Source organism: Gaeumannomyces tritici, assembly GCF_000145635.1.
Source record: "Gaeumannomyces tritici R3-111a-1 unplaced genomic scaffold supercont2.4, whole genome shotgun sequence".
Lineage (NCBI taxonomy): Eukaryota > Fungi > Ascomycota > Sordariomycetes > Magnaporthales > Magnaporthaceae > Gaeumannomyces > Gaeumannomyces tritici.
Window position 1 is genome coordinate 2,993,130 of NW_008804548.1, and position 22,028 is coordinate 3,015,157.

Consider the following 22,028-nt stretch of genomic DNA (forward strand, 5'->3'; position numbering starts at 1 on the left):
AGGTGTAGAGTGCGGCGCGGGCATATTGTTTGGCTTTGGTGCTGGTACAATGGTAGTGGGAAAGGTAGAGTTTGGGTAGGGGAAAAAATTTGCGGTCCAGACTTTTTTCCGGGCACCATGTCTGAGTACTTCTCTATTAGCGTCGAGACCACTGGTGATTTCAGTGGAGTCTGGTATGAGATTATCGCTGCAAGTTAGGCAACCCCGCCAAACGGCGCGGGATTGATTCCACCTCATCCAATGTTGCCTGCTTAAACCAGCCGAGGCAACAAGCTGACCTCACTAGAAACCAGGATCACCAAGGCTGTTTTTGCTCCTCCACGCACTAAATTGGTCGGCACCCAAGCTGATACCTCACCCCTCCCACAAGATCTACCCAAGAACACAAAACCGACAGCAACCATGACGACCCCAGCCGCAGACGAGCCCGCCGCCGCCGCCGCCGCGCGGCCGGCCTTCATCCCGCTCGAGGCGAACCCGGAACTGATGACGGACCTGGTGCGCAAGCTAGGGCTGAGCGCGGCGCTGCAGTGCCACGACGTCTTCTCCATCGACGAGCCCGAGATGCTGGCCTTCATCCCGCGCCCGGCCCTGGCGCTGCTGCTCGTCTTCCCCGTCGCGGCCGCGTACGAGTCGCACCGCCTAGCCGAGGACTCGGTCCTGGCCGAGTACTCGGGGAGCGGCGACGCCGAGCCCGTCATGTGGTTCCGCCAGACCATCCGGAACGCGTGCGGCATGATGGCCATCGTGCACGCCGTCAGCAACGGGCCGGCGAGGGGATTTATTGGCAAGTTTTTGTTGCTTTCTGCGTTTTTTTTTTTTCACTCCATCGGCCATATTTTCACCTTTTACTTTCCAGAAACCCCAAAGCTAACACACAAACCAGCCCCCGGCTCAACCTTCGACAAGCTCATCAAGGACGCCACCCCGCTGGCGCCCGCCGAGCGCGCCCGGCTGCTCGAGACAAACGCGGACCTGGCGGCGCAGCACAAGGCGGCGGCGTCGCGGGGCGACACCGAGGCGCCCGCGGCCTCGGATGACGTCGACCTGCACTACGTCTGCTTCGTCAAGGCCGACGACGGCACCCTCTGGGAGCTCGACGGCCGGCGCAAGGGGCCCCTGGCCAGGGGCACCCTCGCCGACTCCGAGGACGTGCTGTCCGAGAAGGCGCTGCTGCTGGGACCCCGCGCCTTCCTCGAGAGGTCCGGCGGGGACATGCGCTTCAGCATCGTCGCGCTGGCTCAGAGCCTCGACTAGATTGGACTTCTCCTTCTTCATGTGGTGGATGGGTCGGAGGCTAGGGGTCACTTATGGGGAGACTAGCTGGCCGCAATATCCGGACCTATCTTTTTTGGACCGTACTGGGATTCTAGCAAAGCATTCTATCTAAGTCTTATTGGTCGGGGCTGATTTGTAGGTCTCTCACCACGGCTCACGGAACAACATAATAATACAATAAAAAGATAAAGTCGTCAACACCCGAGCACACTCTCATAGGTTTGTCAAAGTTGTCCCCGTACGGCAAGGAGGACAATGGCTATGCCTTCTCCTATTTTAGCTCCGCCACCTACAGACCATTGTCTGCATCCGTGGGCGAGGACGCAGGGGGCCCGCTTGCAGGTCGCATCAGTTGGCCGCCTTCCGACTTGCGCCGTGTCTGAAGGCTGACATCATCTGGCTGGTGCGAATCTTTGCGAGCTAGAGAGACTGGTTAGCTTCAATAATCTCTCCATACACCCCTCCCCTAACCAGGCACCTAGGCAGGTAATAAGGGGTAGGGAATGAGCAGCAAACTCACCAATGTCTTGATCCTCGGCCGATTCGGCGATCCCAGCCTCGTCGGCGGCCGGGGCGGGGCGCTGGTACGGCATCCTGGCAAACATGCTCGTGCGCCGACGTTGCTGCTGACTCTGGCCGTCCGCGACATCCGAGACATCCGCGACGGTCATGGTCGGGCAGAAGGTGGCCGCGGCGGCCCTGGGCGGCACCGGCGGGGCGGAGCCTGCCACCGCCAGGCCGGCGTCGCCGTGCGGGTTGTCGTCGTAGGCCCCCATCTGCGGCGCGATGGCGCGGTCCTACTTGGCGCCGGACGCGCGCGAGGGGGGGTTGCCCCCGGCCGGGGCAGACGGGGCCGCAGACGCCGCGTGGCTGTCGTCGCTGTCCTCGTCGTCGCCCGCGCCCCAGTCGTGGTACTCGGTGGTGGTCGCGGCGGCGTCGGCCGGCTTGTCGGCGCTGGCCTGGTCCTCGTCCCGGGCGGGCGAGGTGGGCTGGCCGACCGGGGTGACAGCGGGCGCCACCGTGCCCTGGGGCTGGCCCAGGGAGGCGTCGTCCGAGGTGTAGTCGGCTCTGTTCTTGGGCGCCCGCTGGACGCCGGAGCTGCTGCTGCCCGTGTCGGCGGCCTCCTTGATGACGTCCAGGAGGGACTTGCCCTTGTTGGCCTGCGAATCCATTATGGGTGCTCCTGGGGGTGGCTTTGCTTGTGGTGGACAGTTGGCAGACACTTGGAGGTGGGACGGCGTCTCTCCGATGAGCAACGAGGCGAGACAAGGTTGGAATCTGGGAGTTGATTCGAATCTGCTGCTGGGTACAGTCATACAATAATTAGGGGTATGGATTCAATGGATAGCTGTACGCTGCTCGGTTGTACGAGGATGAAGAGAATATGTGGTTGAGTGATACGTAGAAGTTGAGCTGGACGGACCGTCAAGAAAGCCCCTTATTTTCCCACTTCGTTCAGTTCCGGATCCTCCTTCCACGACAGGGCATGATAACGTATTGCTCCTTTCCACTGGGGTCACCATTGGAGAAAGCACCTTCCGGCTCTGTCAACCTAGCTTCACAACCGACTTCCAGCCTCGGGAGTGACGATGTGTCGTGGAGCGGCTTCTCTTGAACAAAATGTCAGTTTCCACGTGGCTGCGTATACAGCACCTGGTAGATGAGTGACCAAGATTGCACCGCGATCCGTTCATTAGACGATTACTAAAAAAGAAAAGAAAAAAAAAAATGAATGGAACCCCCCAAGGGACTTCATTCTCGGCTCGTCCCAACATCAGCGACGGGTCCGGGTTTCTTCGAAACAAACCGGTCCTGGGCACGGGCGCTGCGCTTAGGTCAACAGCGCCTGAGCGTGCAGATAGGCACAGATTGGGTGCCCCCCTGTGACCCCTACGACTTCTTGTTGTGGTGGGAAAATGCAACCATCGAGTCCGAGCATTCCTGCACGTGCGGGCGTGGCCTTGCGGAGTGTTTTCGATCTGGGAGGGCACGGTCTAGCCTGAAAGTCAAATGCAAGTCAAGCGCAAGCAGCTGCAGCACCAACGCACGCACGCAGGGAAATCTCCACCGGCCATCAACGGCTGCCCGTCCCCCCGTTTGATCCAACGTGTGCAAGTGCAATGCTTTCAGCCGTGGTGTGGTGTGGTGTCAAGTCGAGCCCATGGCAGTTGGAGCCGGTGCTGGTGCTGGGGGAAGGTGCGACAAACGGCTCGCTATTGCGTAGCTGCAGTTTTTTTTTTTTTTTTTCGTGGCTTGGGCCAGAGCTTGCGCTTCGGCTGATGGCGCCAAGGCTGTTGTCCCTCCCCTTTTTGGTGTTTGGCCTTTGGGGCACCGACTCGCAGCCTGTGGAAGTGACGTGCCTCAGTCCATGCTGCAAGCACTTTCCTCGAGAGGGACCCGTCGGCCAATGTGTCATTTTCAGCCTTCCCGTGAACAAAATGAGGACTTTCAGGTTGTGCTTGGCAGTGAGAAGCTGTGCAAGGGAGCCAAGTGATTCAATGATTGAAAGCGGGACGGGACGAAAGTCCTCGCAGTAGCCCTAATTCCATGTCAGACTCGACGAGGCAACGAGCAAACAAACCACGCCCGAGTCTGCGCAGCTGAGGGCCGACCTGAGTCGCACCCGATATTGTTCGATTGGCACTATTGGCACGAGTTTTATTTGGCCGATCCCACGAAGAGCATCTTGTGCCACCCTCTTCTTCGATTTTCTCCAAATCTTTCTTTTTTCCGATGGTGGCTTTACGAAGGGATACAGGACATCACTCAGGCATAATTTTCTAAAAAAGAAAAATCTTATCTGACTGGGAACCTTGGGTGATCGTCACAGGGGCGGCGGACCGGACAAGGGGGGGTCCCAGGATCGGTCGGTCGGTCCACTCAGGCTCTGGGGTCCAGGGGGCAGGGCTGAGCGGCTGGGGTGCCGTCTGTTGGAATTCCGCATGCCGATCAATCTGTCGTCCCTTTGTCGGGACGGAAATACAGACGAAAATTTGAGATGGATATGGCTTGGAGGGTTTGGTCTTGTATGCGTGCCCGTATGGTAATCGCCAATTCACCTGTGCGTAAAAGCAAAACTCAGACGATGGTGAAGCGGACAAACCCCAAAGTGCGTCATGGCTGGTGGGTGGCCGTGGGTGGGGTGGGGGCAGGGGCCACTAACGGCACCGTGCGATGGATCTGCGGTGTGACGGACAGGGGTTTCAGTGCAAACTAGGCTGGGGTTGCCGGCGGATCGGGGCTGGTCTCTCAGCGTTTGATTTTTGGCTGGTGGGCCCCAGCAGGCCCCTGGCAAGTCGCGATAGGACCAACCGCTAGCGCATTGGAGCGTTGTTCCTGATTTTCTTTCCTTGCCTGCTTACTTTTTGCCTCGTCCCGCGTGCGCATTTCTTCCCGCATCCGCCCTATCTTAAACCCAATAATCCGGTTGTCGCAAGATCCGACGACGGGGCACTCCACTCCATATTCCAGGTTGGTGCCAGCTGATATTGATATGCACGGCATAGGTAGGTACCACCTTGTTGGCATCAACTCAAGCTGGCGTGAAAGCTGAGAGGTAGGAGATGGAAGGCTGGGAATTGGCCAGTTGGATTCACATTGAATAAACCGGCCGTTGCACAGGGTTCAAGTGCTGGCCGGTGGCTTGCTGGCGCCGCCCGTGATTGGCCACGAGTGGTGCGGCCACCAGGCTGGCATGCATTTGCGGCAGTCGCCAGCTGGGACCTGACCTTGGAATGAATCGAATCTAGGATAGCGTTGTGCCCCCTCCCGCCGAGACCCCTGTTTCTCCCGTTTGCTCCGAGTCGAAGTGGAGGCTGGCAGCCAATGGCTTTTGTGCAGATCCACGCAACTCTCCGAGGCCAAGACCCACAACCATTGAAACACCAGTTACTGGAGTGCCGCATTGGCCATTGGTATTGGCCCATTGGTTGCGTCCAGGGTGGTGCAGCCAGGCGGGCAGCCGGAAGGAACATTGGGAGAACAAGAAGCAAAGAACCTACCAGGCCAGGGCTAGGGCTAGGCCTGCCCATTTGACCTCATGCCCAGCTCTGTGGTTTTGCTTGACTTTTTTTCCTTTTCCTTTTCCCCCTCTCGACGTGTTACAGACCCGCGCCTCTAATGCCTCTGCTTCCTCCCAATCTCGGAAGCGGCCCAGCAAGAGACGCCCCCTTGTCCACCAGCCAGGTGCTCGATTTGCTGGGGGACGGGGCTGGGCGGATCGCGCCCATTGAGATAGGCCAAGCGCCCGGTGTTTGTATTGCGTCTTCCCGCCAGCCCTGGCAACCAAACTGCAATACCCGCCGTCTCGCGCTCTGCACAAGCCTTCCCGTCGCCTGCTGGGCTTGGCTAGCGCCGGAGTACGAAGCTAGCCTAACGAGACCGGCCGCCGCACGACCGCCGTCAACGACCCTCGCCGCGCTCACCTTGCATCGACCTGGTCGACTACGCCTTTTCTATTTCCTTGATCTAGCATCTCCTGCCTGCCCTTTCTCTCTTTCTCCCTTGCTCTTCTCCGCCCCTGCTCCGTGCTTCCTTCTCCTTCTGTCCCACCTGTTGCCTCGTCTTTTCTCCCACATTCCTTACCGCGACGGCAGCCATTGGCAATCCCACATCCCCCGCTTCAGCTCGGCCGCGACGCGGGAGTACTCTCTTCGGGACGGTCGCCACACAATCGCCACTGTTGATGACAGCCTGTCTTGAGCTTCTTTCACGGCTGCCTGCTTTGTGTTTTCTCTGAGACAAAGCTTCCGCGGCTGCTCAGTCAATAACACCGGAAATCGCGTGCAGCGACACAACCGCTACACCACTTCGGTACTGCGCGGCCGGCCTGGCCCGGATATTCTCAACCGCTGCCATGGGATTCCTCAGTCTCTTCTCCGGGAAGTCTTCTTCGAGGCAAACGAGCAAAGCGTCTGGCCGTGGTGTCAAGGCACAAGCATATGAAGCCACAACAGCCTCTGACTCGCCGTTTCAAGGTATGTCTCTGATGATGCCTTGCGCTGGGCTGGGCTCGAGACTGACCAAGTGATAGGGACATATCCCGTCGCGGGGAATGGCCCCAATATCCTGGACACAATGTCCAAATCGGCCAAGTTCAGGCATACCCAAGTCTCGTTGGGTAGCCACAACATCGACCCTGCTGCCCCAGCACCAACAACCCCGCTTCATGGCGCCAGCAGCATTAGCAGCAACGCCGATGTGCCTCCCTATGAGGGGGCAAATCCGGCGCCAGCGCCGGCCTCGAAACGACGGAACTCGTTTAGGGCGCCGCCGCTGTCGTTTCGGAAGCCCCGTGATCAGCCGGCGCGGGCGTCTCGGAGCGAAACCCCTGAATTTGCCCAGTACGGTGCCGGTTTCACACAGGTCTTTCCTCTGGCATATCACGCCACCTCCCACAAGCGGAACTCGTCACTGTTCAGTGAACTTGGGAAGTCTGTAGATGTTCTTGACGCTCATTCAGAAATATCCCGCGCGGATTTCAGAACCAGGGTGCAAGCCGAGGGCGCCAAGGACTTTGGTGAAGACGTGGCGGACAGAAATCTCTCGCACGCCACGTACACCCGGGACCCCTCCCAAGTCCAGGCCTTCTATGGTACTCAAGGAGGCAAGTCCCCACCTTATCGAGATCTTCCTCTCACTGCGGTGCGGCGGGCAAGGGCGCAAACCGATGCGAGCCCGCCCCGACTCGAAAAACATGTCGAGATGCCATCGTTTTCTCTCTTCCCTGACAAGGCGGCGTCAGAGATGGCGGCCGCTCGCGGAGCCGATCGGATGGCCAGCCTCAAGACCTACGTTCCTACGGGGACTGGCTCGGTCTTCTCGGGCAATGCGCCGGCCGAGCTGAGGCGGCATAGTATGCATCGGAGCGCCATACCTCCAGAGCTTAGAAGGCCGGCGACCGCCGGATCAGCCATGCCAGCACGACCTATGACAAGCTGGGACGACTCTGGCATCCGCGAGGACGTGCCACCGCTGCCGTACTATGTGCCGAGAAGGCTGGAGGATCTAATGGACAAGGGGTCGAGGTTGCCTGCGGCCGTGCCCCATTCGGAGAAACAGAGCCTCTTCCGGTTTCCGCCAGCGACGTACCGACCGTCGTCCTCAAGCAGACCAGGCACCGCCTCTAACCGTGGGTCAGTCCCCAGTTTTGCGCTTACGTCTGCTCCCGCCCAGTCGTCCTCCCCGTGGGCCAAGTGCACGCGGCACGCCTTGCAGCTTTCCGTCTCGTCTTCGGCGAGTGGTGGCTCGGGCGAACCCGTCGGCGCGGAATCTGCGCCGGCGCCTTGTCAGTGTTGCCAACCTCCTTTTTCGTGTCATGGCATCTCACTTGCTGTTCCGTGCCACTATGGCAATGCTGGAGGCCGTCTAACCGCAAATCTTTTGTACAGGTGTGAAGCCGTCGCCTACGCGCAGTGACGACCGCGCGTCGGCCGAGCCCCGCCGAGGCCACGGTTACTCGCGGAGCCGTAGCATGACCTTTCCCAAGGCCGGCCAGCTGGAGGAAATCTACGAACACGTACCCGAGCGTGACAGCAGCCTGCGCAACTGGTCCCTGACATCTGACACACATAGCATCTCTTCCCTCAGCACCAATTTCTTCGGCAACCGCCCTATGTCTCGGCATACGGCAAACACATCCATCGATGCCAGTTTTCCCACGTCCCATGCCTTCTCCAGCGTTTCCTTGCCGCTGTCGTCGGCCCGAGGCTCCATATACTCGACAGATCATCTAGGAAAACTGCAGTTGGTCCCCGATGGCGCCCCACCGATGCTGGGGCGCCAAGCGACAGAATGCTTCAACATGGACGACTATATCTCATCTGATGACGACTCATTCATCGCCCCGCGTCGCCAGAGGTCGCCTGTCAATGAAGAGGATCTGCTTTTCCGCGATTCAGGCTACGGATTTTCCGAGCTTCCGGGTCTGCACGATTCCCTCCATGACATCACCTCCACGCCACCAGCCATATTACACCCTCCACCACAACCTCGCCGGCGCCCGGCCACCTCGGCCGGCACGCTGGGATGTCAGCACAGCTTCCGAATGAGTCGGCGAGAAAGTCCTCCACGAGGACATCGGCCCATGACCTCGGTCGCTAGTATCTTCACTGCGCCTTCGCGTGGCCGTAGCCGTCGCAGGCGGCAGTCGAACGCTGCCGAGACCGCGTCTTTGGATCAGCAGGAGTACCCATGGACACAGTCGCCACCACGCGCTACCTATCGCAGCGATCATGGAAGCATCCGATCTCGGCCGTCCCATCGCGGCCGCAAGGGATCTCAACGGCTTTCCGCCTTTGGCTACGCCTTCTCCCAAACCGGTGGGTATGAAGAAGACAGCCACTACGCCCCGGCACCCGAGGTGCCCGTCCCCCTTGGACCTACTAGGTCTGTCAAGTCTGTCAAGTCTGTCAAGACTACGACAACTACAGACACGGGTCGGACGCTCATGGCCGGGCCTGCTCCGTGCATACCCGACTCGGGAGATGCCAGCGGCAGTAAATACAATGGTACTAGCAACTACAATTCTCCAAAGAGCACCGGCAACTACAGCGGTGATCGCACCACCACCACCGGCGATGACGACCAGAAGCCCAGTGACCGCCTTCCAGTCACCAAAATTGACATCGCAGCTGTCATACGTTTCCGCAAACTCGACAAAGCGAGGAGGAGAACGATGGAGATGGCGATACATAGAGGCGACAAGGCCGCCCCCGCCTCCTCTTCCCCTGTCCAGGAACAGAAGAAAAGCATGGTTCCAATGGACACCGCCCAACATGCGTAATTACTGCGAACTCATCGACTTTGCGGGCTGTTTTATTATTATTATTAAGAGCCTTGTCCTAACCTCATTCCGCTTGCCTCATGTACGAAATGACTTTGTGTTCTTCTCATCCCATTTTTCTTTTACTCTTCTTTTGTACATGAATATATGGGTGGTACTTCAGGCATTGTATTTATTCCTCTTCTTCCATGGCACTGAGGAATTCCAGTACCAATGCCAATTTGCACCCGGGTGCTGATTATGCGCCTGCGTTCTTTCACAACTATCTTTGCGTACGTATTTTTTTTTTTGACGGAAATGAAAACTGGGACATGGGAATGGGATGAGCGTGTGGATAGGCACGACGCCTTGGGTCATGAGGAATCAAGATGGTCTTCTATGTTTAGTTGCTGAAGCTGTGAACCAAAGCCACTCCCACTCCCGGGAAGTTCTCAACAAGCTCGATCTTTTCAAGTTTCAAATCGTAGCTGTTGAGGGCCATTGTAGGCAGCCATAGGGACTCGATGATGTTTCCTAGAACCGAGTGGCCCGGCGGCCGGCAGTCGCGCGTCGGCGCCGGAAAGTATTTTTCCGGCGTTGTCGTTTCGGTTCCTTGCTGCCTGCCTGCCTGCCTGGCCAAGCCTTTGGTGACGGCTGGAAGCTGCATAACGCTGTGGGATGTATGAACTCGTGCTTCGTCATCGAGTTTAGGTACTGCGCCTTGGCAACCTGGGTTAGGAGAATGATGTTTAGAGTAGTTTGGCAAAGGTGTAAGTCGCTTATCAAGGCAGAACTTGTGGCTTGTTCATCCTCAACCGGATATTTCTGTATTCACGCTGAAGAAGTCTGAGTGAGACTGCCCTCCGAGCGAGAGAGATCTGTTGCCACGTCTACCTACTAGATTACCAGCAGCCAGTGGTCAGCGAGGGCTGCGTCGGCAGCCTCCCTGCGTACGCCATTCTATCCACACCCATTCCCTCGCCCACCTTCCGAGCCCGCGCCGGTGGCGCCCTAGGACCGTGCGCCGACCACCCCCTCGGCGCGCCCGTCACCGCCGTTCGTCCCCATCGTCCTCCTCGACGGCCAAACCGCCGTCCTGGCCGGGCCTGCAGTCGCAGCCGGTCAGGCGGCGGAACTCGGCCGGGCCCATGTCCCCGAACATGGCGATGGCCTTCCTGGCCACGGCGAGCTTGGCGTAGCGGCCGCTGGCCGAGGCGGCGTGGCAGCGCACCTCGCCGTGGACGAGGCAGGCGGCGACGACCCGCGTGGCGCCCGCGACGACGGCCTCGCCCGACGCCGTGTCGGCGATCTCGCGCACGAGCAGGCGGTGGTGCGTGCAGCCGAGCTGGTGCACCAGGATGCTGTTGAGGTGCGTGACGGGGTGGTGGGCCGAGTAGGTATCGTAGGCGGCCATGTCGGCGAACCAGGGCCGCACGTGCTCGGCCCAAAAGGCCTCGACGGCGCCGTAGTCGTAGCCCGCGTCGACGAAGAGCGCGCCCACGTAGGCCTCGAGCACGTCCGGGAGGCACTTGGGCGGGTGCTCCATGTCTACCCAGAAGTTGCGGGCAAAGTCGGCCGCAGGGCGGCCCGCGTCCACGGCGGCCTGCTCGGCGCGGCGGCGGCGCTCGCCCAGCCGGTCGACCCAGTCGGCGATCTGGCCCTGCAGCTGCGTCTTGAGGCAGACGACGTGGCGGTGGAAGCCGAGCTCGACGGCGAGGCAGCCGTAGAACTGATTCGACACCATGGCCATCTTGTGCTCCGTCAGCCACTGTGGGTCGCGGTCCGGGAAGCGGCCGAAGAGGTGGTCGATACACGTCATGTCGAGGAGCGCGTCGCCCAGGAACTCGAGCCGCTGGTAGCTCGGGATGTTTTCGTAGACGCGCGGGTACGACGGGTGCATGAAGGCGGACCGCAGCAGGCGCGCGTCCTTGAACTCGTACCCCATCTTCTCCTTGATCCGCCGCGCCAACTCCAGCTGAAGCCGCGAAGCCGGCACCGTCTGCCACTCGGGCTTGACATAGGCCGCGCGGTACTCGGCAAACGACTTCATCGTGTGCGTCTGGCTGCGCGTTAGCAGGGTGACCGCCTTAACGGCCATGTCAAAGCTGTTGCGCTCCCGCCCCGTCAAGTAGGCCGCCCCGATGAGGGCCTCGCAGACGTCGGCGATGGACTTGTCCCCGAGCGAGTGCGTGGCATCCGCCTCGAGACGCTTTCCCTTGAGCAGAGTCAGGCCCGACGGGTACCAGGTTCTGCGGTTGAACGACTTGGACCGGATGTACTTCTGCAGACCCATATCGAGGGCCACGTTGAGCAGGTTCTTGTTGCAGATGTCCGTCATGCGCTCCACGTGGTACTCGAACTCGTCTCCCGCCATGAGCGTGAAGAGCGCAATTGTGGTGGCCATTTTGAGGAAGCAGTCGCCGAGGAACTCAAGACGTTCGTAGTTTTTGCCCATGCCGCCTTGAAAATTGACGGGTGCCTCGTCCGGCTCATCTGAGTTGTCGCTATCCTTGGTCACCGCCTCCAGGGCAAGGTCAGGGCGGATGCTCAGACCCAACAGGTTGCAGCAGTTAAGTGCGATCAAGTTGTTTTCGAGACGGTAGATGATGGCTGGGAAGTTGTAGGCCATGGATACGACCTCAACAGGCAGTCGGGATATCTGTAGCGTCTCCAGAACCAGGAAGCAGGTCCGCTGGGGCACCGCAGTCTCCGCGTCGTTCTGGTCGAGCAGATTACGACGAAGCGAGACTAGCTCGGCCTCGACGACCGGTGCATCCTTCCGAAGCCGTGGGATGATTGCATCACGAGACTTCGACCAGAGGCTGACACTGTAGTTCAGGATTGTGTGCTCCGCCGTCCGCCAGCTTCTGTGAGCTGGCGCTGGGACGTCCTCTGGGACCTTGTCTTGAGGCGTCAAGTCCCGGCGGACCCTGCTCATGAAGAATTTGCGGGATCCATCGAACGGGTCTGCCACAAACTTGTGCTGGAAGAACTCGTCTGGCTCGCTGTTGCTGTCGGGCATAGCGTTGGGGGTCTGGATGGCGTCGATAGCTGGCCAGTCAACTAGCGCGTGTGAATCGACCGTCTCCGAAAATGCATGCTCATGGCCCTTCATAACGGGCGCGAGGAAGTAAGGGAGATCCGCAGCGGTTCCGTCAAAGTCTTTGCTGAAGACGTCTCTAAAAATGCAAAAGGTGAAGCTGCTGAGGCCGAGTAGACCAGCTTCGGTCGTCTCCATCGGCGGTAAGGGTATACACTGGACGTCGGATCGCCGGCGTTTGGCGATGAACAGAGGAATGGAAGCAACTTGCGGAATGGGCTTTCTGGTGAGGAGGAGAAGAGGCCTCGAGTCTTGCAGCAAGGCCTCCGGGTTCGTAAGAACCAGCGCCGTGGCGAACAACCTGGAAGCAGTCCCGAGATCAGACCACATATCGGGCTTCGTCTGCATGTCGTACTGGGCCTTCTTCTTGGAGCTGACAGCGAGACGGGCGTTTCGCATCAGCGGCAGGACCTTCCTGAAGGTTGACTTGAGGTAGGCATCTAGATAGCCTGCCTCGATGAGCGAGATGCACATGGCATAGGCTGCTGAGCATTTGGCAACCGCTTTTGAGCGTTGGATGCTGCCCGTGGCGCTCCTCAGTGGCGAAGACTCCGGCAGAAGGACTTCACCCTGGAATCCGCCAATGACGGGGATGACGGTATACTCTGGCCCGAAGCTCAGTCCCTCCACGTTCACTGGAAGGGTGCCCACGTATTCGGCCAACACATTGAGGCTATGTTTGTATGTCAGCCTGGCACCCGTCTCAGGAACGACATAGACTCTCTGGCCTTGGTCTCCATGCAGGGCAGAATCTACGTCGGCACCGATTCTCTGTAGGATTCGATCCTCGGGAAGCGCAGCGCAGAACTGGCGCATGGTTCTCTCGTCGGCCTGGTGCTGGTACCAGCTCCTCATATGATCCTGATTTCCCATTTCCGTCATCTGAATGAAGACAGAGCCGGCCATGCGCGCACGGCCCCTAGATTGGATGTATTGGATTGTTGTCTTGTGGAGATCAAACCGGATGACCAGGTTGCATCCGGGAATGTCCAGGCCCTCCTCCGCGATGGATGTTGCGAAGAGGCAGTTGAGCTCCCTCAGGCGGAACGACCAGACCGTCGCCTCCTGTTTCTTATTGGAGATGGACGTGTGCGAGTCGCCCCGACCCGAGGCAATCTACCCGGATAGCCATCCACAGTCAGAGTGATACCCATCAAGCAAGTCAAATCCAAGCTGCTATGCCAACTTACCAGGTATGCGGCGTTCAGATAGGGGAACCTGACACTCATAGCAGGGTTCTGGACCAGGTCTGTCAGAAGCACGGCCACATCGCGACGTTCGACGAAGACGATGCATTGCGTAGAGGTCTCAGAGCAGAAGTTCTCCTCGAGAATCTCCAGCAGTTTGAGTGTCTTGCTGGAAAGGCCGTCATCCTGAGGAGGCCCGAGCGCGCTGTTTTTGACGATCAAGGCCGCCTCGCGCAGGTCGCCAAGTTGATCAGTCTCGCACATTTGCCATTCGCTGTTCTCGCGCCTGCTGTTGCTCTCGGCTCGGCCCTCCAGCCCGCTGTCGTCTTGGAACTTTAGCTCCCAGAGTCTGTCAGCGCACCATGGGCCCAGCTCGCTTGCTACAATCTTGGCGGTGGAAAAGGCCTTCTTGAACTGGCTGTGGGATCTGAGCAGAGTCTCCAGTTTCTTGCAAAGATCGGTTGGCTCTCTGTGAGGCAGAAAGGCGTATGGCACATTGCGCTCCTCAGCTCTGTTGCCAATGGCCTTGAGCAGCTCATCGTCGGCGATTGTCGCTATTTCGCTGTGCAGAAGGCGCTCAAGTTCCGAGGCAGCCTTCTCAATGTGTATGGTCTTGGTGTCGAATGGCGAAGCTGTCATGCCCAGCACGCGAGGCCGCGCATCAGGGTCTTCCTCAGTAACATAGAAGTCCTTGATGATCCTGGCGTAGGGGTGGTTCTTTTTAGTGTGGTGAGCCTCATCAAAAACGAGAAGGTTGATCTGCCGCATGTTGATGTAGCCTCGAGCAAGGCAAGTATAGAGGATTTCGGCCGTGCACACGATCACCATGTTGTCGCTCCTGAGCTTTTGCCAGTATTCAATGTCATTCCAGAGGTGGGTCACAGAGTCTCCATGGATGCCGGTGATCGCGAAATCGAGGTTGGAGTGTAGCTGTTTTGTCTGTTGCCAGACGAGAGTGACCTTGTCGACCTGTTGGAGATGAATAGGAAAGACCAGTCAATACGATAACATACAAAGAACCCTTGGTGAAGTGTAGGCAGCGTCGCAGTGCCTACCAGGAAGAATGTGGCCCTATTCTCCTTGCCCTGAGAGCGTGTCTCAAGCTCCTTCTCGATGATGTGTCTGATGAGCAGGATGGAGATCAGGGTTTTTCCGGTGCCAGTGTCAAGGACAGCGATCGTGTTTTTCTGCTTGGCCCTCTCGAACAGCTCGATCTGATACTCCCTGGGTCCCTCGATGATTCTCATTCCCTGAGACCTGGACGGTTTATCAGCTGTGGGATCAGACCCAAGTTCTGTGCTGCCTGCTTTGTCATTGGACTTTGCGTTGCTCGAGCCCTGGGAAAGGCGAACTTTGTTCTTCTCCACCCAGCTCTCGAAGATGGCATTGTCAGCTCGCCTTTTCTCGGATATCTTCCGAGGCTTGGAAGGCGCGCCGGCGACCAGCTCTATGCGGCCATCGAGACTACCATCATCGTCTTGATTCTCGTCCTCACTAGCGTCACCGCTGACATTATTGACAAGTGGAGTTCTAAGGCTCTGGGTAGCGCCCGCTTTGGCGGCACCGAAGTTCTCTGAGGTCGGTATTTGGTCACATCGGCCGGTTGGCGCCAGCGAGCTCAGCAAGCAGTCCATGGTGATGTGGGTGGGGTTGTTAGCTGAGGCACTGGTCGGCCGCCGGTGAAGCAGAGAGAGGAGGGCTGGAGTAGGATGGTATTTAGAATGAAGTCGAGAAGAAGCAACCATCAAGCGTAGAAACGAATCTAAGGTAGCTGTCAGAGACTGCCCACGAATCCTCATCAGGGTGGACTAATGTTTGGTTTGGCGAGTCTGCCTGAGGAGAGGATTGCTTGAGAGCAAACGGCGCCTACCTATCCCATTGCCGTCTGGGTGGTTGTGATTTGAAAGAGTGATGGTCACGCATAAAGGGTTGAAGTAGATGAAAGCAAACGTGCTCCTGCCAGGCTGCCTGAGATTTCAGATATCTGGGTGCGGGTAGGTACAGCTCTGGCTGGATGAGCTGGTCGAAGGCTCTTGCCTGATCTGGAGCACTAAGACGGACGCTGCCGTGCGCCAGTGGAAGAGAAGTAAGGCGGAAAAGAAAGAAAAGAAGAAAATCACAAATGATGAAATAGCTGGCTGCTTGCCCGGCTACTAACTCGTAGAACTCATCACTCTACTAAAAGAGCTCAGCCAGTGACGAGCAAGAGAAGATGGGAAGTAGCAACGCCTGAGAAGGCCCCTGCCGGATCAGATAGTGGTGGGCCGGTGACGTGCCAGGATAATCTGCGACCCACACCTGGAGGTACATCCCGGCATGTACCCCCCACCCCCGGAGCTCCCCTCATGGTAATGTTGGGTCTTGCATGTGGCAAACTCCAAATTCACCATCAAACCTGAAGCTGTGACATTGCGACATCCTGACAAAGCCACGTCGAAGCTACGATCAAGCCCAAAGTTGCAAATGAAGAGATAAAAACACGTTACCAGAGTAGAAGCAGGCAAAAAGACCACACCCCTCCGAAGCATGGACCAGGGAGCCAAAACCCTCGCCGACTGGCACCGCGAGGCCGAAGCCGGCAGGCTCGCCCTGGACGGCGCGTACGAGGCGAGCGGCCCGGACCGTCGCGCGCGGCTCGACGCGGCCGTCGAGGCGTACCAACAGGCGCTGGCGCTGATCGGCCGGGCGTCCGTCTTCAGCCCCAACGAGACGCTCGAGGACGTGCGGACCGACTACCTGCCCTACATGCTGGTGGAGCATCACCTGGCCAGCCTGGCGCAAAAGGTGCCGACCGAGGGCCCTGCGGCCCGCCGCGCCGTCCTCAAGGAGTCGCGCGCCCGCCACGAGCGCTTCCTGCACCTGCTCGACTCGTACGGCGCCCTGGCCGCCCCGCAGCAGCGCCTGCTGCGCGACTACGACGAGTCGCCCGCCTCCTTCTCGACCCTGCCCGCCGACCCGGCCCGCCGCCGCGACGCGAAGATCGCCGCGTTCCGCCGCGAGAAGGAGCTGCGCGCCAAGCTCGAGGCCCTCGGGGCCCGCGCGGCGTGGACCAAGCTTAGAGGGTCTGCGGCGGCACCCGCGACGGCATCAACGTCGGAAGGGGACGACGAAGGCGGCGGCGGCGGCGGCGGCAACGCGCTGGAGGAGGCCGAGGCCGAGGACGCGGCCGAGGAGTGGATCCGGCCGGCGCGCCTGACGCAGCTCGAGATGGCGGCCGACGAGGCCCTGCAGGCGCTCGAGAGCATCAACCGCGAGGAGGAGGTTCTGGCGCTGGCGCCCGAGCCGTTCCTGCCGCCGTCGGGCGCCACCGTCGAGGACGACGAGCGCCGACGCCGCGAGGCGGCCGATCAGGATTCGCAGCGGACCTCGCGCGTCGACCTGCACCGCCTGCAGTCCATCCTCGGCGCCGGCGGCGGGCCCCTCCTCGACAAGGGCGGGAAGCCGCTGCAGCCCTTCACCATCGTCGGCAACCGCGCCGAGCTGGCAAAGGGCGTCTTCCGGCCGGGCCACAACCTGCCGACCATGAGCATCGACGAGTACCTCGAGGAGGAGCGCCGGCGCGGCGGCATCATCGAGGGCGGCGGCGAGGCCAGCGGCATCATACCCGAGCCGGACGAGGACGATGTCGAAAAGGCCGACGCCGAGATGTACAAGGCCCGCGCCTGGGACGAGTATGTCGAGGCCAACCCGCGCGGGTCCGGAAACACGTTGAACAGGGGTTGAGGCTCGCACACCGCACCCCCTTTGGCGCGCTTTGGGAGGGACGGAGAGGGCCCGGTCGGATGAGATACCCGCAGATAGATACATGTGATACCCGTTAGGTACCCCCATTCGAAGTCGTCGACGTCAAGCTCAAGGAGAAACATCCGCTACTTCATGCATACCGCCCTCTATTGGTCAGATCACTGTCCTATGGCCGTGATATCACCTTTTCAAAGAGAGGACACCTCTTTTTAACCGCCGAGTTGAGGTATTGCCTAGACCACGCTACATAACAAACTCACTTGGGCACCGAGTCGCAGTCGCCCATGGGATCAAATTATGCCTACGGGTTATCTGACATCCGACTGAATACATGCCTGAGGAAATAGAGAGGCATACCATCTCGGTCGGTCACCCCCTTCAGTACTTTGTACAGCTGCGCGACGATGGAGACCTAGATGACTCCCTAGGTACGGAACAAACTCCAAACAATGACAGCGGACCGTTCCTTCGCCAGCGCAGACACCAGGCCCCCAAGCCGACAAAAAAACCCAGATACAGCAAGATAGCGGGCACAACCCCTCATGGTATCGCGCGTGTTCTTTGTGGCTTCAATGTGAAAAGAAAAAAGGAAAAAGAAATAGCGAAAACCCGAAGTCAACAATTTCAAGGAAGTGGGCCGCCCCGAGGTCGTTTCCCAGTTTCCCATCCAGATTACGCCCAGGAAATAGCCAGTAAGAGTGAGATAGTATGATATCGAAGCAAGGAGAGTAAAGGAGGACTGGGCTCCCTCGTATAAAGAAAATTGGCGCACCCGATTTGCAGCGGTCAGGTCATGGTCCAGTCAGACTCGGAGCTGCGGTCAACGTCCATCGTGTTCGTCGCAGATCCAGTCGGCGTGGCGGAGCCGCTGTCGAATCCGTACTCTCCCTCATCGTCGTCGTCGCCACCCCCAAAGATGTATTGCATGTCGCTGTCATCGAGAGAGCGCAAATTGACGCCTGTCAGGGGGTTCGGGTCGCCGGTCCTCGGGCTCTGACCTAGAGCCTCGACCGTGTGCTGGATCGCCTGGCCGACCGGCTGGTGGTCCGCGGGCTCGGCGTACCGGGCGTCGTCGAAGTCCATGTCTTCCGAGGCGCCAGGACCACGGCTCGATGGGACGGCCGAGGAGGGGCCCCGGTGGGCCTGGAAGGTTTGCGTTTCCGTCGTGTAGCTCTGGATGTCCATGTCGCCGAGCCCGAGGTCGCTGACGGTCGAGTTCGTTGTCTCGGTTCCTACCGTCTGGCCCGTGTGGAAGCTGGGGCCCGGCCCGGAGGGCCCGAGACCGGACATGGGCGGTGGAACCTCGCCCATATCGTAAACGCCACCGCTCCCATCGTTCAGGCCGCCGGCCCAAAGGGGCAAAAAGCGCATCTCGTCGTCGTTCAGCCCAAGGAGCATGTGGGATGAGATGGCGAAGTTGTGCTGGGTTGTGTACTCCTGGGTCGAATAATCCTCGACTGAGCTGGAGGCCCACATTTGTGCACAAATGCGGTTGCTCATCTTGTCCTCAAGCTGTCTGAACAAGCGGGCGATGTCGAAGTACTCGGGGATATAGTCAGTAATGTTGAAGCCCCAGTCGTTGAGGGCATCGTTGAGCTCTCTGGCAAGTCGAACGAAATCGATGTGACTGGCCGCCGACGCATGCACAACGGCTGGCCACCTCGATCCTAGGCGCCTCCAAAAGGCAGAGGTCAAGGCCTTTTGGTTGTCATTGAGAACATAACTCCACATGTATGAGAACCTCCACGTCCTCGGCGTGCCTTCGGGGGTGGTGCGCTGGGATGACGCGATGAAGCAGTTCATGCCTTGGGCGTACGAATCGATACTACTGAGATTTTCCTGAATATACAGCGCGTCCAAGACGCGCTCGCGAACGAACTCGATCAAGGCCTCTTTCAAGGCCCCGCAGGCTTCTAGAATGGTTCCGATGCTTTGTGACCTAGCCCCGGCTTCCAACGAGCTCTTTGCCTTCGTCTCGAGCAGCTTGAACTTGTGCCACTCGCCGAGGTCGAGCCAGTCAAAAACCTGGTCCGACCGGAGGTGCGCCACAGTTCCGAGAACGCGCTCGGCAAGAGCCCGGCCTCCATGCTCGATGGCCGTCTGGATCGCATCGTTGTTGATGTCGCGAAGCGGACGGCCAAAGACGGAGGTCAGGTGACCGCCGCGGGGCGGGGGCGAGGAACTCTCGATCTGCAGCGCGTGCTCGCTCGCAAGAATCCGGTAGGCGGCATGGGTGACTTCAGGGATCTTTACGTGATATCCCATGACGATGGCATCCTCGGCGAGGATCTCGATGATGCTTTTGTTCATCCCAGTGAGAAACCAGGCGCGTATATCACGACGCAACCAGGTGCTCTGCTCCGAGTAGTTCAACTCGAACAGCTTGGCGAGGCCGGCAATGGTAAAGACACGGGGAGCCGAGTCGAGGATCAGCTCACCGCCGCCTGACATCCCACCGCCGCCCAGTATCCTCCTCAGCAACCGGATAACGTTGGCCGCGTGGCGAACCTCGCAATAGTCCTCCATGGTGTTCCGGAATCGAAGCTCATCACCCAGGTCATCCCAGAGGCAGCCATGCAGCTGCCGGGCGGGCGGTCTCTCTTGAGAAAAAGCCGAGGGGTGGTCGCTCATGGCACACTCGCATCTGTCATCGTGACCCGAGACGAGGGCCTTGTTGATCCTGGGCGGCACAAGGGCGGTTCTAAACCAGCGCATCAGGCCCTTGGACAGAGTGAGGGTCTCAAGGTGAGACGAGCGCACGTCATCGTCGCTGGAGGGTCCGAGGTCGAGTATATACTCGATGCCCTCAGGAACCGGCTCCTTGGCCATCAGAGACGCGCGGATCCTGGCCTGGTACTTCTTGTTATCCAATAGACGAGGAAACAAGTCAAATCCGCAGTTGCGCAAGATGCCCGAGGCGAAGCGGAGGCGATAGGAAGGCGGAAACCTCCCGCCACTGCAGGTCCTGTTCGCCTTGTGCTGAGGGATGTTGAGCAAGATCAGGACGTCGCCCTGGCACATATCGCTGGCGGCTGTTTGGACGCAGTTGACGTCCATGTCGTGCATGGCCGTGGTTGTGAAGTCGTCCTGGGTCTGATGCTCCTTGGGTAGCATGAAGTTGACTGCCATGTCGATGGTTGTACTGGGCGAGGCCTGTGACGCATCTTGTCCGGCCCACGAAGGGGTCGTTGCAGGACGTTCGCAGGACATGACGGCTCGGAGGTCTGACAACAGAGCTCAGAGTGTCTGGTGCGTCGCTCTATCTCGGGGCTGGGATGCGATGTACCGTTGGAGTATTATAGCGAAGTAGGCGTTAATGCTCATGGCATTTTAAAGGTGGGAAGCACGAGATGTTTTGTCAGCCTGGTGGGCGCACACGCCCGGTAGGAAAGTATTTGATGGCTGCCTGATGCGAGGGGCAGTCCGGCTGCGCCAGATCGCCAGAGCTTTCCCTACTGAGCTTTCGCTGCTGAGCTACACAAGCAGTGCGGGCGGGCAGGCAGGCAGAACATAAGGTCCTAAGGCCAGCCGCATTAATGCAGTCAGAATGGATGTCAGACAGCCCGCCCAGGGCTGCCCATGCCCGGGCGGGTTCAGGGCGACCAACGTCGCATCTTTGATGGGATTCGATTGGCTGTGGTGTGCTGTGTCGGTCGCAGCTGCCATATTTGCCTTGTGCAATGAACAATGCGGCTTGGGGATTATTCCCATTGGACGGAGCGGAAAGCAGAATACAAAAAAGGTGAGGAATGAAATAAACAAAAAAAAAAACGGAATATGTAAATTTACATTGACCAAGGTATACGGGGGCATGTCCTTAGTACAAGCTAACACGGAAAGAAACACACGAGATCTGTGAGTTGCGGCGATTTAAATTGATTATAAGTGATGTCAATCGCAGCATCTGACAGGGAACGGCTTTGGGCAGAGTCAGAAGGGCGACAACCTTGGAAGGAACCTTGGGTTATTTACCAGAGATACCTGGTCACTTCTGGTAAACCCGCCCGCGCACCCTCCTGGACCAAGGAGAAGAAACCCCTACGACAGCCCTGCCAGCCCCAGCCGTTGCGATGCCCCACCTTGGTGCGCTGCTGAGACCCGTCACGCCTCGAATGCCCAACTGTAGGTTGAATAAATAGGATAAAGAGAGTCATCCCACGGCCGCATATCGTCGGTTGAGGCTGTCAAGTGTGATCGCCAAATGTGGCGCAGTGGGATTTCTCCGGCTCAGGAAGATACAGGGGCACTGTCCTACCGCACTAACAATTGATTCTAATCCCTGATTCTAATCCCTTAGGTAAGTCGCTGCTTCTCCTCCTGCCAATGTGCTTGCCCAACAATGGCAAACCCCGCAGTTCGGGTGGAGGCGGCCAAGAACGAATCATGGCGCTCCCCGCGTGACCCAGCGCAGCTCGGGAGCTACAGGGACAGCTTCCAGACCATCCCAAGTCGTGTGCTCCATGGCCAGCTTGAAGATGAGAGCATGCTCGCCACTTGTGGGTGCCGAGGCCCTGGCCCCGCCTGCATGCTTTTTCCCCAACATAGCGTCAAGTACTAAGTTCCTAATTTAGCAAATGCACAAGCTCGCTTTACCGACTTCTTACGTTTCCTGGCAAAACGGTCACGTCAAGGTTTTGTTGACCCTAATCCACCTTGGGGGGTGTTTTTGTATGAACTTTCCAAGGACCCCTTGCCTCTCCCTCCCCCCACATAAACATACGATGTCCCCAGACATCGCCTGCTTCCGCCTCCCGTGTTTCCTACCACTTCAGCCCAGCTCTTCTTCTGACCGCCTGCTTGGCGCTCGCTCGACCTCCTTGTTTTCTTGCCTGTGATCTTTCTTCCGTCGTCTTCCGCCTTCAGCGTCCAACGTGCTTCTTCTCGCCTGCTCCTCCCACATCGGCGACTCCTCTTTTACCTACCAATACCAGGCGGAACGCTCCCCCCACCAGCTATC

The 22,028-nt window shown here is 58.8% G+C and overlaps 7 protein-coding genes across 7 annotated transcripts; 3 read left to right on the top strand and 4 right to left on the bottom strand.

Annotated features, from left to right (window-relative positions):
• Nucleotides 1–1,484, top strand: GGTG_08404 (hypothetical protein). The gene is made up of 2 exons (XM_009226244.1): nt 1–787; nt 887–1,484. Exons 1-2 carry the CDS (start codon nt 403–405, stop codon nt 1,255–1,257), a joined length of 756 nt encoding a protein of 251 aa, XP_009224508.1. The 5' UTR covers nt 1–402; the 3' UTR covers nt 1,258–1,484.
• GGTG_08405 (hypothetical protein) lies at nt 1,348–4,104 on the bottom strand. The gene is made up of 3 exons (XM_009226245.1): nt 2,080–4,104; nt 1,799–1,977; nt 1,348–1,698 (listed from the first exon to the last, which is right to left on the bottom strand). Exons 1-3 carry the CDS (start codon nt 2,592–2,594, stop codon nt 1,568–1,570), a joined length of 825 nt encoding a protein of 274 aa, XP_009224509.1. The 5' UTR covers nt 2,595–4,104; the 3' UTR covers nt 1,348–1,567.
• Nucleotides 4,105–6,057: 1,953 nt separating this feature from the next.
• GGTG_08406 (hypothetical protein) lies at nt 6,058–9,502 on the top strand. The gene is made up of 3 exons (XM_009226246.1): nt 6,058–6,254; nt 6,311–7,564; nt 7,668–9,502. Exons 1-3 carry the CDS (start codon nt 6,134–6,136, stop codon nt 9,059–9,061), a joined length of 2,769 nt encoding a protein of 922 aa, XP_009224510.1. The 5' UTR covers nt 6,058–6,133; the 3' UTR covers nt 9,062–9,502.
• GGTG_08407 (hypothetical protein) lies at nt 9,444–9,707 on the bottom strand (the record flags this gene model as incomplete). The annotated part of the gene is made up of 1 exon (XM_009226247.1): nt 9,444–9,707. The coding sequence occupies one exon, from the start codon at nt 9,705–9,707 to the stop codon at nt 9,444–9,446; it is 264 nt and encodes an 87-aa protein (XP_009224511.1).
• A 132-nt stretch (nt 9,708–9,839) lies between these two features.
• Nucleotides 9,840–15,080, bottom strand: GGTG_08408 (dicer-like protein 1). Its single transcript, XM_009226248.1, has 3 exons — nt 14,383–15,080; nt 13,331–14,296; nt 9,840–13,256 (listed from the first exon to the last, which is right to left on the bottom strand). Exons 1-3 carry the CDS (start codon nt 15,070–15,072, stop codon nt 10,089–10,091), a joined length of 4,824 nt encoding a protein of 1,607 aa, XP_009224512.1. The 5' UTR covers nt 15,073–15,080; the 3' UTR covers nt 9,840–10,088.
• Nucleotides 15,081–15,691: 611 nt separating this feature from the next.
• GGTG_08409 (hypothetical protein) lies at nt 15,692–17,452 on the top strand. The gene has a single exon (XM_009226249.1). It carries the CDS (start codon nt 15,854–15,856, stop codon nt 17,048–17,050), a length of 1,197 nt encoding a protein of 398 aa, XP_009224513.1. The 5' UTR covers nt 15,692–15,853; the 3' UTR covers nt 17,051–17,452.
• Nucleotides 17,285–20,551, bottom strand: GGTG_08410 (hypothetical protein). The gene has a single exon (XM_009226250.1). It carries the CDS (start codon nt 20,279–20,281, stop codon nt 17,858–17,860), a length of 2,424 nt encoding a protein of 807 aa, XP_009224514.1. The 5' UTR covers nt 20,282–20,551; the 3' UTR covers nt 17,285–17,857.
• Between the last annotated feature and the right edge of the window lie 1,477 nt (nt 20,552–22,028).

Bases quoted from the DNA above. Each gene is read 5' to 3' on its own strand.
- GGTG_08404 (XM_009226244.1), top strand. From the start codon at position 403: ATGACGACCCCAGCCGCAGACGAGCCCGCCGCCGCCGCCGCCGCGCGG. The intron at 788-886 runs GCAAGTTTTTGT...CACACAAACCAG, and splicing joins GCCGGCGAGGGGATTTATTG to CCCCCGGCTCAACCTTCGAC.
- GGTG_08405 (XM_009226245.1), bottom strand. From the start codon at position 2,594: ATGACTGTACCCAGCAGCAGATTCGAATCAACTCCCAGATTCCAACCT. The intron at 1,978-2,079 runs GTAGGACCGCGC...GGTGCCGCCCAG, and splicing joins TCGCGCGCGTCCGGCGCCAA to GGCCGCCGCGGCCACCTTCT. The intron at 1,699-1,798 runs GTGAGTTTGCTG...CAGTCTCTCTAG, and splicing joins GGCCGAGGATCAAGACATTG to CTCGCAAAGATTCGCACCAG.
- GGTG_08406 (XM_009226246.1), top strand. From the start codon at position 6,134: ATGGGATTCCTCAGTCTCTTCTCCGGGAAGTCTTCTTCGAGGCAAACG. The intron at 6,255-6,310 runs GTATGTCTCTGA...ACCAAGTGATAG, and splicing joins CTCTGACTCGCCGTTTCAAG to GGACATATCCCGTCGCGGGG. The intron at 7,565-7,667 runs GTCAGTGTTGCC...TCTTTTGTACAG, and splicing joins GGAATCTGCGCCGGCGCCTT to GTGTGAAGCCGTCGCCTACG.
- GGTG_08408 (XM_009226248.1), bottom strand. From the start codon at position 15,072: ATGGTTGCTTCTTCTCGACTTCATTCTAAATACCATCCTACTCCAGCC. The intron at 14,297-14,382 runs GTAGGCACTGCG...CATCTCCAACAG, and splicing joins ATAGGGCCACATTCTTCCTG to GTCGACAAGGTCACTCTCGT. The intron at 13,257-13,330 runs GTAAGTTGGCAT...CTATCCGGGTAG, and splicing joins ATCTGAACGCCGCATACCTG to ATTGCCTCGGGTCGGGGCGA.
- GGTG_08409 (XM_009226249.1), top strand. From the start codon at position 15,854: ATGGACCAGGGAGCCAAAACCCTCGCCGACTGGCACCGCGAGGCCGAA.
- GGTG_08410 (XM_009226250.1), bottom strand. From the start codon at position 20,281: ATGTCCTGCGAACGTCCTGCAACGACCCCTTCGTGGGCCGGACAAGAT.